We start from the raw sequence: 20,772 nt of genomic DNA, 5'->3' as shown, positions 1-20,772 counted from the left end.
TAGACTGTATGCTTATGAAAGCAGGGCTTTTATCTGTCTTGTTCATTTCTACATCCCCAGCACTTTGTAAAGAGCTTTACCAGGCTCAGCACTATAGACTCAACACTAAATATTTAGTGCATAATGACTAGTTACTTAGCGGCAAATCCAAAATATATATTCTTTTTTTTTTTTTTTTAAGTCTTTATTGAATTTGTTACAGTATTGCTTCTGTTTTATGTTTTGGTTTTTTGGCTGCGAGGCATTGGGATCTTAGCTCCCCGACCAGGGATCAAACCCGCACCCCCCGCATTGGAAGGCAAAGTCTTAACCACTGGACCGCCAGGGAAATCCCCAAGATATATATTCTAAGTCTTCTTTTTTAAAAATTTTTTTTATGCATAAATTCTTTTTTTTAAAAAGATTTATTATTATTTATTTATTTTATTTATTTTTGTCTGTGTCGGGTCTTAGTTGCGGCACGCAGAATCTTTGTTGAGGTATGCGGGATCTTTCACTGTGGCGCATGGGCTCCTTGTTGCAGCACACAGGCTTCTCCCTAGTTGTGGTGTGCAGGCTTCAGGGCACATGGGCTCTGTAGTTGTGGCGTGCGGGTTCCAGAGCGTGTAGGCTCTGTAGTTTGCAGCACACAGGCTCTCTAGTTGAGGCACGTGAGCTCAGTAGTTGTGGCACGTGGGCTTAGTTGCCCTGCGGCATGTGGGATCTTAGTTCCCCGACCAGGGATCAAACCACATCCCCTGCATTGTAAGGCAGATTCTTTACAACTGGACCACCAGGGAAGTCCTTCTAAGTCTTCTTAAAGACATCTAAAGAAGGACTTGGCATGCTTTCTTTTATTCACATGCCTCCTTCTTTAGACTTCCATGATCCACCTTCCTTAGACTTCTTTGCTCTTAATAGTCAGTGGATTTATTTTTTATGTTTTTCTGTTAAAAAGATAAGAACCAGGCCAAATAAATCTGCTTTTCTTTTTTATATTAGGTGGTAATTGAAACTCTGTCAGTGGGAGCAACCATGCTGTTACCTCCATTACGAGAACGTATGGAATTACTTCATTCTCTTTTACCCCAAGGACCTGATAGATGGGAAAGCTTATCTAAAGGACAGGTGAGCCTTTGCATGGTATCTAAGTAAACCAGTACTATATTACAAAAAAAAAAAAAAAAAAATAGACTGAGAGGGAAATAAAGCTAATCGATTGCCATGTGTTCAGGGAATAATACTTAACTTGATGAGTCTGGTAAATCCTAGTATTTAATGTTTTCTGCTGGAAGAGTTCCCAGATTTCTAATGAAAGTGAAGCAAGTGATAACTTATTAAATGATTTGGGGCTAATTATTAAAATTATGTCTAATTTTTCCAATGTTGCTCACACTGTCAAACCAGAGATCTTTTAGTTTATTTGTAGTATTCTGAGTTGAAATCAAGGGCATGTGCTGCTGTTGGTTCCATGCCCAGAACTTTGAGATAGCTTACATAAAAAGTAAAAGAAGATGACTCTTGTGAAAAAGTACTTGATGATATGAGTATGCTTCTTCTTTCCATTTTTATTATCTTATGTACGTTAAAATAAGTCCATTTTGCTCAACCAAGTAGAACAATCAATTGTCGAGTTATAGATTTGAGGGAGAAAGTGGTATACTGGCAGTATAATAGCCACAGATGCTTTCCAATGAGTATTTTGTATTAGTTTAGATTTCAAATGATTTATTTTAAACATTAGAATAAATAGTTTCATTGGTAATTCTGTAGAAGAATGTATAGTGTAATTTATCTGTTGACACTGCCTACTCCTCTTACTTATAGTGCTAAAATCATTATGTAGAGTGTGCCATTTTAGCTTAAGAGTTTCAGGTAGTAAAGGATGTAATAAAACACTGTAAGTTGCAATTTCTCAAAAGGTATTAGTGGGATAGCTTTTTAAAAAATTACAGACTTCCTAAAAGATTATTGTTCATTAGGATATTAAGTGGATTAGTTAGCATCATTAGTATATATTTCCCCCCCCCCTCCCCGGGATCCTTTTTTTACTTTTCTAGTGCATTTTAAGCTAATTATTATTTGTTCCTATTTCATCGATGGAAATATTTTTCTTTAGAGAATGCAACTGGATATTATTCTAACAAGTTTGCAAGATCATACCCATGTAGCCTCCTTACTTGGCTATAGCTCACCCTCTGATGCTGCTGACCTCTCTTCTGTATGTACTGGCTATGGAAACCTGTCAGATCAACCTTATGGCACTCAGAGCTGCCATCCAGACACCCATCTGGCTGAAATTTTGATGAAGACTCTCTTAAGAAATTTAGGATTTTATACAGTAAGTTGCTCTTATTTTGTAGTTAAAAAAAAAAAAAAAAGAATAAAACTTGGGTTGGTTTTTTTTTTTTTTTGGAGGGGGTAGGGATCACTTCAGGTCAAGGTATTTTGACATTTAAACACTTATGAAATAAGTAAAACTAAACTCCACTCCCCGAAAGGGGGGAAATATGTCAGATCTTCTGAAATATTGTGGGTGCCAAATGACTTGTAGTTGAGAGTTCCAAAGAGATTTGTTTTGGAATTTTACCAATTTTTTTCTGGTATTAATGTACAAGAATAAACAGATAAAAATATTCAACAACATTTTGCAAGAGAAGAAGAATGAGGAAAGGATTAACCTTACCAGATATAATCTTATAATTAAACAGTGTGGTTTAAATTGTTTAAAAATAGGCTTGTCAATTAATTAAAATTATTATTTTATTAAATTATTAAAAATAGGCTGGTCAATAGGAGAGAAGACAATGGACAATATAGCTTTCTCTGTATTAGGATGCCCTTAGTTCTTAACTCCCTGGCGTTTCTTAGATCCGTCACTTTTTTTCTTTCCATTTCTGTGGGTTCTAATCCATGCCATCACGACCTAATGGTAATAGCAGTGTTATAGCTGTTGTCACTGTTGGTGGTCTCCTCTCAGCATCCTACTGCTAGAATAACCTTGTTGTATTCAATAACCTCATTTTATTAAATCAGAACTTTTTCAGACCCTTCATCGTTTGGCTTACACACCACACTCATCTGAACTCATGCGTGGCACACCTATTTCCTCTTTTCTCTTCTTACCTACCAATCTATGACTTCTTTAACACTTGACCGTTCTTGGAAGCCTTGCTCAAATAACCTTTTCTAACCATGTAATTATAACTGCATACCTCTCATCAGTTTTTAGAGTCAAAGTGTACTATGTGACTTAACTTTGAATAGTTTGTGTATCATTTCATATTGTCTCCTACTCCTATTCAGGGTCAGGTCTGTATATTCTTTTTCTTCTGTACAAGTCTTAGTGTTCTGTTCTGCCCAACTTAAAAGGTTGTTGACTAAGTCAGAGTGACATTTGTTCCTGTAGAATTATTTTCTTTCAGATTTAAGGATGTAAATTTGAGCTGATGTTTGGCTGCAAATGGAATGGGAACAATGTTACAGTGTATCCATTTGGTATTAACTGAAATTTTTCCCCAAAGTTGTATTAAAGTAGTGCCTTTTTTATGCCAATAAGGCTGAGGTAGATGTGTATATTATATGGAAATGGAAATAAAATACTAACTGCTTTTAGGCTGAAAATCATAGATTTTTGTTTCTTTCTGATGTGATTTAACCAAATTTGTCATGTTCTAAGATTTTAAAATAATGGTGCTGGTCTTAGTCTGTTTGGGCTGCTGTAATAGAATACCACAGAGTGGGCCGGCTTATCTACAACACAAATTTATTTCTCACAGTTATGGAGACGGAAAGTCCAAGATCAAGGAGACAGCAGATTTGGTGGTGCCTGCTTCTTGATTCATAGACAGCCGTCTTCTTGCTGTGTCCTCACACAAGGGGTCTCTTTTGTAAGGTCACTAATCCCATTCACGAGGGTTCTGCCCTCATGACTTAATCACCTCCCAGAGGCCCCACCTCCAAATACCACCACATTGGGGATTAGGTTCAACATAAGAATTTTGAAGGGACATAAACATTCATTCAGTCTCTAGCAGTGCTAATTTGGCTGCTTATAATAAGGTGCTTATATAGGAAGGGCCTTAAAATGTTCTGTGACTCTGTCTTGCATATATATAGACAAAGACCATACTTTATGCATAAAGATGTTCATCACATCATTATTATAAGAAAGAAAAGTTGGAAACAACTGAAATATCTAAAAGTCGGGGAATGGTTTAAGTACATTATGATATATATACTCAGTGGAATATTATGTCTCAAATTTTATGTACATGTGGCTTATGAAAGCATGTAAAATATTTGTGGATCTGTTAGAAAAGAGAAGACTAAAAATAGAATATGCAGTATTGTGAAAAAAATGAAAAGTCACAAAAAAATCAGGAAAGAAATACACACAAAATATTAGATATGGTGGTTGACTAAATGGTGATTTAAAGTTTTTTAAAATACAGTTTTGGTATTTTCTAAATTTGTTACATTATTTCTGTTTAAAAAAAATATTTTTAACTTGAAATAACTTAAAACTCCCACAAGAATTACAAGAAACTTTCAAAGAACTCTCCTGTACGCTTCAGCCAAATTTGCCTTTCCTTGCTTCCTTTCTTCCATCCATCATTTGAGAGCAAACTGCAGATGTCATGCTGGCTATTCCTAAGCACTTATATTTTTTAAGAATAAGGACATTCTCTTACATAACAACAGAACAATTATTGAATTCAGGAAATTTAACATTGACACAGAACTATTGTATAATACATAGTCCATACTCAAATTTCTACCGTTATCCCAGTAATGTCCTTTATGGCACCCTCCCTCTGCCCCCCAAATCCAGGATCATACATTGTATTTAGTTGTCATGTTTCTTTAGGCCACTTACTTCTTTTATAATCAGAAATAAATTTAATTTCTAAGAATTGTGTTCTTAGAAATTCAAATATGTGAAAACAAAACCTTTACATAGGAGGTCAGGAAAGCAATAGCATTAAAATGTTGAAATGTGTTGTCTTTGGGTATTGTTTTCCTTTTTCTTGTTTTCTGCATTTTCAAAGTTTTTGTGGTGAAACCACAAAAGGTTTTGTGGTGAAACTTTTTTTAATGGAAAAACAAATGGAAATGGCTTGATAAATCTTAACCACCTTATAGCTAATGACAACATAGCAAAGATTTAAAGATTAATAATGGGAGAAAGGAGACAATGGCTTCTTAAATCAGAATCATTTATGGTAGGACATTAATTTCACTTTCAAACACTTCAAATATAATCTTAATTTATGTATCATTTTAGGATCAAGCATTTGGGGAGCTAGAAAAGAATAGTGATAAATTTCTACTTGGAACATCGTCTTCAGAGAACAGTCAGCCTGCTCATCTTCATGAACTGCTGTGTTCACTGCAGAAACAGCTGCTGGCATTTTGCCATATCAATAACATTAGTGAGGTATGTGATTCTTTGCCTTTTATGGTCTTTTCTCAGGGACCTTGAAACTCAGATATTTGGGTAAGCCACGATATTTTTCTACCTTGAATCTTCCAAAGTAGTAATTTAGGAACTTTTTTCCTCAGAACTCAAGCAGTGTGGCATTGCTTCATAAACATCTTCAGCTCTTGTTGCCTCATGCCACAGATATTTATTCACGTTCTGCAAATTTGCTCAAAGAAAGTCCTTGGAATGGCAGCGTTGGAGAAAAATTAAGAGGTGTGTTTGGTACTGGGTTTCATATTTAATCAGTGGTTGTAAAGCAAGAGTTCTGGCCTTTCCAAAGCTTTAAGAGGGCCGGAAACCTCTGAGTGGAATAGGAATGACGTTGAATCTCCTTCGTTATCGAAGATCCCTTTGATCTTGGTTTTGGGGTGATGGCAACAGTGATTGATCTGATTAATCTTAAAAGATGCTAATTGGTGTGACAGAGGTCTAATTTAAAGGAATTAGATGATATATACTCAAAAAGATTAATATTAAATGGCATAAAGTGAGATTTTCATCTCTTTCTTTACCTTTCTTTAGCATTTACCATCTCTTTCTGTCTTGAAATGCTTTCTTTTCTCTGGTCTTCTGTGTAGTCACAATCCTGTATTTACACATATCTCTTTGACCACTCTTTTTCAGTCTGTTCCTGTAAGCTCCTCTTTTTTGGGCATGCCCTTTAATGTTTAGGATCTTCTGAATTTTGCCCTCAACCCTCTTTTCTCTGAGAATGATCTTATCTGGTCCTGTTGTCTTTAACCGCCATGTGTATGTTGACTCCCATGTATGCATCTAGCTGAGAACTCCTTTTTTACACAAGAGCCTTTCTCTAGTTACCTACTAGGTGCCTTTTCTTGATTATCCCAAAGATAGGTAAAATTTGGTAAGTCTGTCCAAAAGCAACTTATTTCTGAAGTTTCCTCGCTGAACAAAGAAATAAATAAACTGAGAAACTAAAACCATTGCTTACTAGACACTTGCATTTTGTTGTTCCACAGGCGTCTAAAATTTAATTTGTTCAAATTGAGTTCATCTCTGAATGGTCTTCTTGCCCCCAAATACAATAAAATATTGACACAGAATTGATTAAAAACCAATACAGATAATTTAAAAAAACAGATGTTTTGAGGTGATTTTAATTTTTAAAAAAGTGAATTTGGTTTAAAAAACATAAAAGACTTCCTACAGTAGAATGTAAGCACCATGAGGGCAGGAATTTTTAGTTCTTTGTTCACAGCTGTACACCTTTCACCTATAATAGTGCCTGATATGTTGTATGTGTTCAATAAATATTTCTTGAGTAAATCTGAAAATGAGAATAAATTTGTGAATGAGAAATTCATAATGCATTTTAAGGGAAGCAGCTATAATCCTTTGAATTTGTTGGCACAAGGATATTTGTGCTTTCCCATAAAGCGTCTGTTGGTGACACTTTCTGAAAGTGAGTAAATACTAACCCAACCCTAGCTACCAGAGAGTTATATAATAATTCAACAAAGAGTTCTAGGCAGAAATAGTATTTATTAGTATTTTTGTTTTAAGTTTGTTTGAAACAATTGATGCCTGTTAAATTTCTTACCCTTCATAGATGTGATATACGTCTCAGCTGCAGGCAGTATGCTCTGCCAGATTGTTAACTCCCTACTGTTACTCCCAGTGTCGGTGGCTCGGCCTTTATTGAGTTACCTCCTCGACTTGTTGCCACCTCTTGACTGCCTTAATAGACTCCTGCCAGCGGCCACTCTTTTAGAAGACCAGGAGTTACAGTGGCCTCTTCATGGTAAGTAAAGATAATAAAGGAGCAAATAATGCTGTTGAGAAAAGTTGTTTCTCTTGCATGCATCAGGTAAATCATATCTGACACTTGGTTATTTAATGTAATCAAAAGATAAAGTTGTTACTGTCTAGAAGCTTATAGTGTGAAGTGGGCAGCTGAGATGGGAAAATTTAAGAAAGTTGCTTATATATAAGTGTCACAAATAAAGTCTTTATCTGATCATCAGGCTTGAATAGTATATTTCATTGATTCCAAGACATGCTTTTCTTCAAATTTTGACATGGCTTAATTTGGATACATTTACAGTGGATGATAGGAGGCGTTGTTTCATAAATCAGTCAACAGCATAATGACACATTTTACAGTCAATGAATTGATTTATTTCTTAAATGCAAACGTTTTTAGTTTTAAATCTCTATTCGACAGTAAAATATTTTGTATTTTGGTTGGATATGTAGATAACTGATTGACTGTAAAAGATGGAAATTGGAAACCTATCTTTCTGTGTTTTTCTTTTTAGGTACTTTATAGGAAATAGCATTTTGATTTTAGACATAATATGTGAATTCACTCTTAATTTATAAAACGTTGATGATTTTATTCCATTGAATATAGCTTAAAATATCATGTCTAGAAAACATCAATGTATTTTTCCATTGAAGTCTGTCTATCCTAAGGCTATCAAAGGAGTTTCATTACTGAAATCTTAAAAACCTTTCAAGTTTAAATGAGGTCACATGTTTTATGGAAAGAATCCTGGTCTAAGGCATAAAAAGATTTAGATTTTAGTATTGGCTCTGTTTGAACTTGGCTGTATGATCTTGGGCAAGTCACTTATAACTTCTTGAAGCCTTGGTTTCTTCTCCTGGAGAGATTGGGATTGGACAGAATAGTTTGAGGGCCCATCTTATATCCCATTGTTCTGTGACAACTGGGCTTAGATGAAGTCAAGTGTTAAGGTTACAGCTGTATCAGGATATTGATTAGGCTTTATATGGAGCCATTCCAGGTTTACTCTTGTTTTTCTAAAGCATCTCAGAATTTGCTAAGACTTACTCTATTTATATTAGGCGAGGAAGGTGTCATTTTATTTTGGATTTTTGCATCTGTGTTCATAACTGATTTCTTCCCATGATCTTCCTTTTTCATGCTATCCTTGTGTCATTTTTATGACCACAATTATACTAACCTCATAACATCAGTTTGGAATCTTCCTTTTTTTCCCTTTCCTCTGAAATAATTTGTGTAATTTAGGAGTTATCTCTTCTTGAAGGTTTAAAAGAGTTTATAAAAACTATCTGGCCCTAGTGCTTTTTATAGGTAGGTTTTTGGCTATTAATTTTCCTTTTTTAGTGGTTATTGTTCTCTTACAGCTTTTTGTTCTCAAATCCATTTCAGAAATTGATATTTTTTCAGAAAACGTCATTTTGTTGGTTTTCAAATTTATTGACAGAGTTGTTCATAATATTCACACATAGTTTTTAAAAAATCTCTAGTGTATCTGTGGTTATATCCTCTTTTTATATTTTTAATTTTAAAATTTATGCCATCTTTTTTTTCCTGGATTAATTTTATTAGAGGTTTGTCCATTTTATTAGTGTTTTCAAATACCCAGTTTTTGAATTTGTTGATTTCTTGTGTTTTTCTTTTATGATTTCATTGATGTCTCTTCTTATCTTTATAGCTAACTGTAGTATTTTTTTTTTTTTAAGTGAAGAACTTTTAAAAACAAATGTACAATAAGAAAGCATGGGTCTTGATCTTAGTATAGGACAGATCTGAATTCAGGCCTTAAAAGCATTGAACAATACTAAGTGTCATTTTACTAGATCAGCTCTTGTTTTATTTTGGAGGGATGAGCTACCTCAGTTACTTACTCTTAAGGTTGAAATTTGATCTGGACAGTGAAAAGTAGGAATAGAGTCAATGGGGGGTAATTCTGCCATGTACTGTTTCAATGTTTATCTCAAAATCAGTAACTTTACAGAGCAGATTTTTATTTGATGGCAAACTTATCTGAATATATTTTAAATTAGCCTACTAAAGAGAGTATATACAGAAAGTGTTGTAATCTGTGTTTTCATTATAAAATTATTTTGCTTCAGTGTCTTGTTGCAGTGCAATATAAATGAAAAAGCTTGAGAATCTTCAACACCAGATACATTACTAATGATTTTGTTTTCAGGAGGGCCAGAACTGATTGATCCTGCTGGTGTGCCATTACCTCAGCCAGCCCAGTCCTGGGTGTGGCTTGTTGATCTGGAAAGAACAATTGCTCTTCTTATTGGACGATGTCTTGGTGGCATGCTTCAGGGTTCGCCTGTGTCTCCAGAGGAACAGGACACTGCATATTGGATGAAAACACCACTTTTTAGTGATGGTGTAGAAATGGATACCCCTCAGTTAGGTAACGTGTTTCTCTGCAGCATTTAGAATACATGCTTCTGTTTGTACCTCCTTTGGAGACTTCTCTTATTCTGGGTTTGCTGAATAGAGAACTGATAGAAAACAAATGCAACATTTGCAGGATAGGGGATCCAAGACTGTAACTTGGAGCCCTCAGAAAAACAGTTAAGTCCTGCAGCATCGTATAGTGAAAAGAGCCCCTGAACTAGGGAAATGTAGGTCTGGTTCTGCTCTGTTTTTATTTATCACTCATTTTGAGCAAGTCATCTAATGCATAAAAATGGGAAAATGCTTAATTACTTGTGTTCTGGGGCTTGGAGGTTATGAAACTGCTTCATAGAAGGTTACTGACCATGACTTACCAGGGCTCAGGTCATAAACACCTCTCAGTTGTGAGGGCCAGTCCCTTCTCCTCCCAGCCTGTCCTACTTTCAAGCTGATGTTACCTTGTGTGATTCCTTATTTTTTTCCTCCCCATTTATGGTACCTTTGGTGTTTCCTTTCCTGCCTCATCTTCCATTTGTCTACTTTGATGGTAGGCTAGCTCTCCGACTGTCTGAACATGAGGATTTCTCCAGTTCCTGAAAGATGATGTAGTTGTTTTGTCTAGGATTGGTCGTTTAATCTCTCTGAACCTCTAATTTCAATCCTTAAAATAATGAGTTAGGTTAGATAGCCCATATGGTCTTATTAGATTTTATTTTATTTATTTATTTTTAAGAAATGTTTATTTATTTTGGCTGTGCCAGGTTTTAGTTGCAGCACGTGGGATCTTCGTTGTGGCATGTGGACTTCTTAGTTGTGGCACGTGGGATCTAGTTCCCTGACCAGGGATCGAACCCGGGCCCCCTGCATTGGGAGCGCAGAGTCTTACCCACTGGACCACCAGGGAAGTCCCTAGATTTTAAATTTATTATTTCTCTGATAAGAGAAAGAGACTCAGAGAGTGTCCAAGAAGCAAAATCTAAGAAAAATCTCAATCTAAGAGAATCTCAAGAGGAGAAACAAAAAGTAGAAACCATGACAAAAATCATGGAGATTTCTGCTTTGGGGTTGGAGGGTTGGAGGGTGGGAGTGAGAGATGTTGAAGATTTTCTTCCTTTTCCAAATAGGAGTGTATATTCATTGTTTCATTTATGAACCAGAAAGTGATTCCAGCCATGGCTGATGAATGCTAGACTGGTACTTAGGAACGTTTGTATCAAAAAAAGTAAAATCATGTTTTTTTTCAAGGGGTATTTAACATCATAAAGATAGTTCCTGTGCTATCAGTGTTTAACTCTGTGATAGTCCCAAATGTCCTCCTGAGGACAAAAGTATCTTTATCTCTACCTTCCTCATATTTCTGTTATGTGTACTTTACTCAACTGGCCTTTGGTATGAATATAATCAATTTCAGTTTTAATGTTATTTTTCACGTTTTAAATTATAAAATTATGAAACTATTAAAATGTTACGTTTTATGTTTAAATACTTGCATATATTGGACTTCCCACAGTGGTTAAGAATCTGCCTGCCAATGCAGGGGACACGGGTTTGAGCCCTGGTCCAGGAAGATCCCACATGCCACGGAGCAACTAAGCCCGTGTGCCACAACTACTGAGCCTGCACTCTAGAGCCCGTGAGCCACAACTACTGGGCCTGCATGCCACAACTACTGAAGCCCACGCATCTAGAGCCCATGCTCTGCAACAAGCCACCACAACGAGAAGCCTGTGCACCGCAACGAAGAGTAGCCCCCGCTCACTGCAACTAGAGAAAGCCTGTGCGCAGCAACGAAGACCCAACACAGCTAAAAATAAATAATAATAATAAAAAACAAAGATAAGCAGTAGCTTCTAAAAAAAATACTTGCATATATTAGGAAGAGGCTCTTATCTGTAAAATTGTAAATAAATGATAATTTAGTTATATTGTGGGTTAAATTGACTTTGGGTATTAGCCCAGGAACCTGTCATTTAGAGAAGTGTTTTGTTTTTTAAATGGAAAATGAATTCTTAATGCCAAATGTCCCATTGGAAAGTTAGGAACCACCTGAACAAATGTAAATATCAGTTGAGAAATTGTTCAAGTATCAATATCTTTGATCTTCCTTAAATCATACTGAAGTGATTATTTTCCCTTAAGTCTACAAAAAGAAAAGAAAAATCTTGGCTAGTCTCTTTCCCAGTGGTCCCATGTTTCTCAACAAGGATATCAATCCGTTTTGAGCAAGAAAGTTCTTTGTTACACAAGACTGTGCTGCACATGTAGGGCCCTGCCTACCAAAATGCCAGCACTCCTCCCTGGAATGTTACATTTAGTCACATAAAGAAAGGGGTGATACTATGCCCAATTGAGAAGCATTAAAGGACTTTACCTTTGTAGCATCTACTTAAAATGGTTTGAAATGTATCATTTCATATGCATTAAGTAAATATGGTAAGATTTTATTTGTAGCACCAAAATTTACAAAGCTTGAAATCGATAACTTGTGTAATTTTTTTTTTAGATAAATGTATGAGTTGCCTATTAGAAGTAGCTCTTTCGGGAAATGAAGAACAGAAGCCTTTTGATTACAAATTGCGGCCTGAAATTGCTGTCTACATAGACTTGGCATTGGGTTGTTCAAAAGAGCCTGCTCGAAGCCTTTGGATCAGCATGCAGGATTATGCTATTAGTAAAGGTAAGATGAAGAGGCTAAAGGGGGTAAATATGTAGATAGCTCATAATACCAACTAATATAAGTATAGTATAATATATGTAAATAGAAAATCACAGGGATTACCCTATTACTTTTTTATAGAAAAAAGGATTTTACAATTAACATTTTTTTTAAATAAGTTTGTTTTATTTATTTTTATTTTTGGCTGTGTCGGGTCTTTGTTGCTGCGCACGGGCTTTCTCTAGTTGCGGCAAGCGGGGGCCACTCCTCGTTGTGGTGTGCGGGCCTCTCACCACGGTGGCTTCTCTTGTCATAGAGCGTGGGCTTCAGCAGTTGTGGCATGCTGGCTCCGTAGCTGTGGCTCGCGGGCTCCAGAGCACAGGCTCAGCAGTGGTGTCACATGGGCCCAGTCGTTCCACGGCATGTGGGATCTTCCCGGACCAGGGTTCGAACCCATGTTGCCTTCATTGTCAGGTGGATTCTCAACCACTGCACCACCAGGGAAGTCCCTACAATTAACATTTTAAAAACAGTTTCGTATTCCTGTTTGTGGAACATTTTGAAGTGCTTGGTAAACCCCGTGTATTCTTTTATATACATATATCCCACTTGAAGAAAATCCACTGTGGGAAAATTGAGATTTGTGTGAAAAATAAATCCAGAGGCAGCATTTTACTGAAGGATTCCATGCAGCGTAAATGGATCTAGTATAAGAGTTGTTTAATGAATCTCTTCCCTTTGTGAGCCCTGGTGAAGAACTGAAATGATGTGTATGTGGAAGTCTGAGCTCTGGGCCTTGGTCATTTTCCTCCTGTGTAAAACACTTGCCCATTTTAGAGTGCTAGTGAAGATACCAGTTTGAAATGAGGTATATTATTAAGTACAGCAGTAAAGTGCTATGCAAGTGTGTAGTGGTATTTCAGTTTCTAATATTACTTGATTAATAAAATTAATTTTATGTACAAGTTTTCAAAGGTTATACCTGATTTCTTTTTAGCTCCCATCCCCTTTTAACAATGACTTGGATTGTTCAGAATCATATACTCCTAGTTGTCTTTCTCCACGTTGCTCTTTCTTTAGTCCCTGCTCCCCTGTGTCTTTGGATTTTCTTCCTTCTGTGATAAAAATGGTAAAAGTAAATACATTTTCACCTTTACTTCGTATAATAAAAATGAGATACATATCATTCAGATCTTTAAAACACCAGTGAGATGATACCTTTGAAAGTTTAATCTCATCCAGTTTGTCATTCATTTATTCATTCTATTGTGTTGACTTTCACCAGTGGTAGAAAAGTATGATAGTGGAGGAGAAAAAAAGCTTACTTTCTAAGTTGTATTTTCTGATATCCTCTTATTTGCATCATTTTCTTGGAATGTGCGGTTAGGTTTTTTTTTTTATAAATTTATTTTTATTCATTTTTGGCTGCGTTGGGTCTTTGTTGCTGCACGTGGGCTTTCTCTAGTTGCGGCGAGCGGGGGCTACTCTTCATTGCGCGGGCTTCTCATTGCGGTGGCTTCTCTTGTTGCAGAGCACGGGCTCTAGGCGCGCGGGCTTCAGTAGTTGTGGCACGTGGGCTCAGTAGTTGTGGCTCATGGGCTCTAGAGTGCAGGCTCAGTAGTTGTGGCACACAGGCTTAGTTGCTCCGCGGCATGTAGGATCTTCCTGGACCGGGGCACGAACCTGTGTCCCCTTGTATTGGCAGGTGGATTCTTAACCACTGCGGCACCAGGGAAGCCCAGGTTTTCTTTTATAACACATTATCACTTGTTACTTTTCAGTGAGCACTTTAAAAAACTGAATATAAACATAAAGTGAATAAAAACTCGTATGGCTCCATTTGTTCAATTGCTTGTACGCTATAGCCTAGACTTTATACCTGAGTAGTGGAAACATTTTGTAGTGCTTGGTATGAAATGACTATAACTTTAGCGAAGGTGTTTTAAAAGAACCTATTACTATAAACATTGCACAGGAGGATAATCCCTGATAAATTTGACATACTGCAAAGGATGTTACTTCAGTTTGCTTTTAAATTGAATATTAGCCTTCTTGAAATGGGGTCGTTTGATTTTAAGTCATAGCAGTTTTCAGAATAGCAAGCGATCCCTTGGAACAGATGATCTCTCAAGAACCTAGTGTGGAAAATTCTGTGTGTAATACAGACTATCATTTTAAGATTCTCTATTGGCTGTAAGATTTTCTTAAAATCTTACATGCTTATATTCACTTTTTCACCTGTAAAATAGTTAAGTCTGAACTTAATTTTTTACCTAAGCATCCAGAAATGATGAAAACCAAGCTGTAAAATTTTTATCTTAAGATAGGAGTTTTAAAAAGGAATTAAGAACAAGTAAAGTTAACTTGGGGCTTAATATTTTCCAAGGGTGTTTTTTGTTTGTTTGGTTTTGTTTTTAAGTAGCATGGTAAATCTGTCAAATTAACGGAGTCTAGCAGACATTCTGGGAGTAGACAGTAAACCTCCCATCCCCATTTGGAATCTACTGAATATTTCATTTTTAAAGTATAGAACTGGTGTGCTAACATGGAATTAAAGAAAGCAGCTGACTAGTGTTCATCATCTAATGCTGTGATTTGGGTTTTCAATTGCACATACTCATCTCTGTCCAAATGTTGTTTCATTTCTTACCCACCTAAATGTACATGTATTCACAGTATCTAATGGCTTCAAATACCACATATATACATACTTGACTAGTTTACTCAGTATCTCTACTAGGATGTCTAATACATAGTATTCAGAACCAGACTCCTGATTACAGATACCTATCCTCCCAAAGGGCTGTCCTTGTGATCTTCTCTCAGTAAAAGCCAACTACATTCTAAATACATTATAGTCATCCTTGTCTGCTCTCATGTTCACATCTGATCCATCAACAAATTTCTTCAACTCTACCGTCAGAATACATCTGGAGTCTGACCACTTCTTACTAACCCCACTGCTACTACTTTGGTCTGAGCCACCATCATTTCTTACCTGAATTACTGTAATAATTACTTCTGCTGTTGCTGTTCCTATAGTAAATTCTGCACTCAGCAGTTAGAGTGAGCCTTTTAAAACACAGATCACATCATCCCATATCTCTGTTCACAGTTTCTAATGGTCCTTCTCATTTCCCTCAGTGTAAAACCTAGAGGACTTGCAATGGCCTGCAAGGCCCTATGTGATCTGGACCCCAGACAGCTTTCTGATGTCTCCTACCACTCTCATGCGTGCACATTTTGCTCTAGCTGCACTGGCCTCCTTGAACTCAGGCAGGGCCTCTACATGGTTTTTTTGAAAGGACACTGTGTGGCTTCTTCCCCTACGTCATCTAGATCTCTCTGCTCGATTGTAGCCTTATCAGTGACCTTCCCAAACCAGCCTATAAAAAATAGTAAACCCACACAGTTCAGTATTCCCTGGTCTCCTCACCCTGCTTTATTTTTCTCCACAGCACTTATCTGTCATATTAATGTTTTTATTTATTGTCTCCTCATACCCCTCCCCCACCGCAACTAGAATATAAGCTCTGTGAGATCTGGGACTTAGTTTTGTTCACTGCTGTATTCCTAGTATGCGGGATCTAGTAGGTGCATTTGTTAAATAACTGCTTAGGAAAACGATAAAATTCAGGTGTTAGATTACCAAAGCCATTAAAATTACCTCTGAACTGTTTTCTGTGAAATGTCAGTGTATCATTTTTATTTTCAGATTGGGACAGCGCAACTTTAAGTAATGAGTCACTCTTGGACACTGTGTCTAGATTTGTTCTTGCAGCTCTTCTGAAACACACAAATTTACTCAGTCAAGCATGTGGAGAAAGCCGGCAAGTAACTTAAAACTATCCTCAGACAAATATTTGCTCTCATGATGTTTGAAATTAGGTAACTTTTCTATTTTGGTTCTTTATTTAGATATCAACCTGGTAAAAGCTTATCAGAAGTGTACCGTTGTGTGTACAAAGTTCGAAGTCGTTTACTTGCTTGCAAGAACCTTGAACTTATTCAGACCAGGTCATCATCAAGAGACAGATGGGTAAAGTTGGAAATCAGTTACTCTGTGTTTTTCTGCAAGCTATGAGAGATAGCTCCATATTGGTGTATGTGAGGGGAAAAAAATGTGGCTTAATTATTGCAGATGTTCAATAAATATTGAGTAGTTCCTTTTCTAGTGAAAAAAATTGGATGAGTAGAAGATTGGGGGTTTATTTAACCACCCATTTATCAAGTGTGATATGGCTGCTAAGGAAGTTTATATCTTCTTAGGCCATATAGGTAATAACAACAAATTGAATTGTCCAAATCATATGAAATATTATTCCTTTGTTTTACGCTCATCAGACCATGTTTGAATTATCCTATTTGATTTGGGGTGCCATAACTTATGAGGGATATTAGCAAACTTAGATTGGTTAAAGGTCTGAAAATCATCTTATACAAGAACTGGAAAGTGTCAAACATGTTTAGCTTAGAGAATGAAAGCAAAGGGGAGTCGCATGATAGGTGCCATAAAGATATTTAAAGGGCTTCCATGTAGGAGAGGAAGTAAATGTGTTCCCTGTTGTTCCAGAGGGCACAGGTAGGACCAAAGGGTAACAACTGAATGGAGAATCATTGTTAGCTGAATGTAAGGAAAAAAGCCTTCTAATTATTAGAGTTGCCCACCGCTGGAGGTAAAGATTGAAAACTTTTATTAAGGATGTTCCAGAAGTAATTCTTGCAACAAAAATGAGATGATTTCTAAAGTGCTTGGTAATCCTGATAGCACGATCCTATAATTATGAGTATAGCCTGATACCTCACCTTCAAAAGTGCTTACTTTGAAACGTCATATGTTAGATGCTTTGCACTCCATTATTTAGATCTTAGATTTTAAAAACCAAACTTTATCTCTACATTTGTATTACGCTATTCTTTTGGCATACGCTGATTTAATATTTGTGGATCCGACTATTTGTTAGTGACCTTGAAAGCCCATGAAATGTACTAATTAGCCATTTTGTTGAGTCTCAAATTTGAAACTTACATGTTGTGGACTTATGTATACATTGTGAGTCTGACTGACTGCTCAGTATCCCCATCCAATCATGAATCACAAAATAACTTTTATTGTACATCTGAGGATATCATTAAAAATTTTCACTTGTGCTTTATACTGAAATATATGGGGTTTTTGTGACTCTCTTCACCCCTGTTGTAAGGACTCTTTTCTTCAGATGACTGCTAGGTAGCATAACCACCATGGGAAATAAAATTAACATTGTCCTTACCAGATTTCTAATTTTTGGTTTCCTCAGGGACAAACAAAGTAAAGAAAATAATTAAAAACAATACTGTTTGTATAATTGAAATTTGCTAAGAGAGTAGAACTTAAAGTTTTTCACCAAAAAAAGGTTAAAAAATACTGTTTTGTTTTAAATTAGCATTATTAAACTTTTATACAGAGTAACAATAACATGCACAGCTTGAGGGAGACTGAATGGAATCACATTTCATGTTCTTTACCTTTTATGCTTGGTGTCATACTCGACTCATTTTAAGTTAGCAGTTTACAGCAGAACAGCAATATATATGAGTCAATTTACAGCATGACATTTTAATCAAAATATTGAGGAAGAGAGCATAGTTAGATGTTTCTGTATATTTTGTGTACATACATTTTTTTCTAGTCTTTTCAGATTTATCCAGTATATCTTTTGTTTTTGTGGTAAAATTCATGTGTTATTACTGCTATTAGCATTATTTTCCATGATAAAAAAGTCAAGGTTTTAACGATATTTTTCAAAATTAAAAAAATATATATTCAGTGTAGCTCTGATCATTTCTTTAAGATCTCAGAAAACCAAGACTCTGCAGATGTTGATCCTCAGGAGCATTCATTCACCCGGACCATTGATGAAGAAGCTGAAATGGAAGAACAGGCTGAGCGAGATAGGGAAGAGGGGCATCCAGAGCCGGAGGATGAGGAGGAAGAACGGGAACACGAAGTGATGACAGCTGGCAGTGAGTATATCCGTCTTGCTTTACAGATAGATACACACTGTGGCATTCTTTTTGGTAGGGAAACTGACTGTAGAAGAGAGAGGCAAAAACATTTCCTTACCGTTTTTCTAAAGAGATGTGATATTCTCCTGATGATCTGATTAGCTACATTTCAGTTCTTACAACTGCTAGTTCCGTTCTGAAGCTGTTGGATTGCATGTTTTGGGCTGAAAAGCTCTGGAAGCAGGCTTTTGGAAACAGTACCTGTTCCACTGAGTCTCATTCATGAAGTGATGCCCATGAGTCATTGGATAGGGACATTCAAAGCATGTTCTCTGGAGGGTACCAAGTTGTCCATTCGCCTGGCTGGCCTCTGGGTGGTGAGGAAGAGAGCCCCTTTCTAAGCCTATTAGGAGAGCCCAATTATTTTCCATATGTAGAACTTTTTAAATTATAAACTTCACCCACTGACTGCACTGCAGTTTTCAGTAGAGAGTAAGAATATACATGAGAATATTATTGGCTGGTGAATGACATTTTTCATACTTTTTTATTACAAGGCTACAGATAGTTTTAAAATGTAATCGTTTAGATGTTTAAAGAGAAATATCGAAGCTTTGAAACATTTGTTATCTTTTGAGTGATTTGGCTGTTTCAAGTTAAAGTGTATATTTACTTTTGTAGCCTAAAACATTTTGGCTATCTATGCATTTGGTATTGAGATTGTATATATATTTCAATCAGTTTGACACTACTTTATTATCAATTTATCTGTGTTGTGCATACTTCTAAAAATGATTTTGAGGTGACTCAAAACAAGGCCAAAACCCCTTAAAACAAGAGGAGAAATATAAGGTCCAAATGGAGAAGAGGGGATTGGAGATGAGGTGGAGAATAATTTTATATATATATTAAAATATATATATATATATATATATATATATATATATATATATATATATGTAACGTGTGTGTGTATATATATATATATATATATATATATATTTTTTTTTTTTTTTTTTTTGTCTGTGCTGCGTGGCTTGCAGGATCTTAGCTCCCCAACCAGGGATTGAAGCTGGGCCCTGGCAGTGAGAGCGCTGAGTCCTAACCACAGGACCACCAGGGAATTCCCAGAGAATAATTATATTTTAAAACCTAGGCTGAGGGAACATTTACAGATGAACTTAAGGCTTAGTTTAGAAATTCCTAAAAGCAAAGACCAAAGGGGAAAACACAGTAACAAAAGATAACCCTCAATTATATTAAAAGAAAGCATAATAGTTACCCAGGGAGTAATAATTTTTAAACTAGCTGCCATTTTTGAGCATCAGTTATATGCTGGGCACTGAGTCAAATGCTTCACATAGATTAACTCATAATCCTCTCCGTCTTAGATGATTTCTAATATTACCCTGTTCTAAAGATGGACAAACTGAGGTTTAAGGAGGCAAAATTATGTGCCTAGGGCCACTGTTCGTAGCAGCTGGAATTAGAACCAGGTCTGCCCCAAATTCCAGTAACCATTCTCTTAATTACTTTAACTGATTTCTGGCTCTAGACTGTTAGTTTGTTGCTTTGATTTTCTTAGAAATAAGGGACTTTCAACAACATAATGAATATATTGTCATAATAATACTTTGAAATATACAAATGCATTTTTAAAGTTTGTACTTCAATATTAACAGACAAATCTAGTATTTTACTAACTTTTTTGCCTGGGTTCCCCATTAAAAATACCATCTTCACTCAAATTTGAGTAAAATATTCTTTTCCTATTGTGAAATACCTACCACTGCATCAGAACCTTGTTAAACCCACTTTTTACACTTGTGAATTGGGAAGAGCTGGCATAAGATGGACATTCCTGGTGATACTATTTGACTCTGGGGGCAGTCTTGGCCATATTATTATAACCAGATTCTATTTCAGCGAAGACCTTTAATGGTTGTGCTTATTTAATATGTTTAAAATACAACAAAGTGTAGGTATTTGGAATTATATGGACTTTGGAAGGGGAAAGGGGGCTCTTCATTATAACTAATGCAACTTAACTTTTGTCTGTTTCTTTTGTAACCTGACAATTTCAAACCAAGGTTGTGAACATTTCAGAAATAGGCAGTTATTTTTATCTAACCCAGTGATTCTCAAACTTTAATGGCCTTCAAAATCAGCTTGAGGGCTTGTTAAAACTACATTGCTGGCTCCATGCCTAGAGCTTCTGATTAGAAAGTCTGGGATGGGCCCAGTATTTTTCATTTCTAACCAGTGCCAGATGATGTTGATGCTGCTCTTCTGGAACCACACTTTGCAAACCACTGATCAAACTCATAAGAGTAGAAATAGAATCAACCGAATCTAAATTCTGTAAAGGCATAAGTATTTTCTATTGTAATTTTTATAAAAAGTTTAATATTATACATGTATTTTTGATAAAATTTAACTTAGTTACTTAGTATTTAATGTCTAAAAAATGATTTTCCCTCTTTCAGTAAGTTTTTGGTCCAAACTTTTTGA

General features: G+C 36.1%; 1 protein-coding gene across 7 annotated transcripts in view; it reads left to right on the top strand.

Moving 5' to 3' along the window:
• Positions 1 to 20,772, top strand: part of HERC1 (HECT and RLD domain containing E3 ubiquitin protein ligase family member 1) — a 213,478-nt gene that overhangs the window by 79,955 nt on the left and 112,751 nt on the right. For all 7 annotated transcript variants that reach the window (XM_068553272.1, XM_068553278.1, XM_068553309.1 and 4 more), the window contains exons 13-22: positions 982 to 1,107; positions 2,099 to 2,320; positions 5,267 to 5,419; positions 5,545 to 5,677; positions 7,035 to 7,226; positions 9,409 to 9,630; positions 12,121 to 12,294; positions 15,989 to 16,103; positions 16,192 to 16,312; positions 18,108 to 18,279. In XM_068553272.1, the coding sequence (XP_068409373.1) occupies positions 982 to 1,107; positions 2,099 to 2,320; positions 5,267 to 5,419; positions 5,545 to 5,677; positions 7,035 to 7,226; positions 9,409 to 9,630; positions 12,121 to 12,294; positions 15,989 to 16,103; positions 16,192 to 16,312; positions 18,108 to 18,279 (1,630 nt within the window). The remainder of the gene's footprint in view (positions 1 to 981; positions 1,108 to 2,098; positions 2,321 to 5,266; positions 5,420 to 5,544; positions 5,678 to 7,034; positions 7,227 to 9,408; positions 9,631 to 12,120; positions 12,295 to 15,988; positions 16,104 to 16,191; positions 16,313 to 18,107; positions 18,280 to 20,772) is intronic.

The sequence above is a fragment of the Eschrichtius robustus genome, chromosome 1, assembly GCF_028021215.1.
Source record: "Eschrichtius robustus isolate mEscRob2 chromosome 1, mEscRob2.pri, whole genome shotgun sequence".
Taxonomy (NCBI): Eukaryota; Metazoa; Chordata; class Mammalia; order Artiodactyla; family Eschrichtiidae; genus Eschrichtius; species Eschrichtius robustus.
The sequence above is the reverse complement of the archived record's forward strand: the minus strand, read 5'-3'. Positions and strand labels throughout refer to the sequence as shown.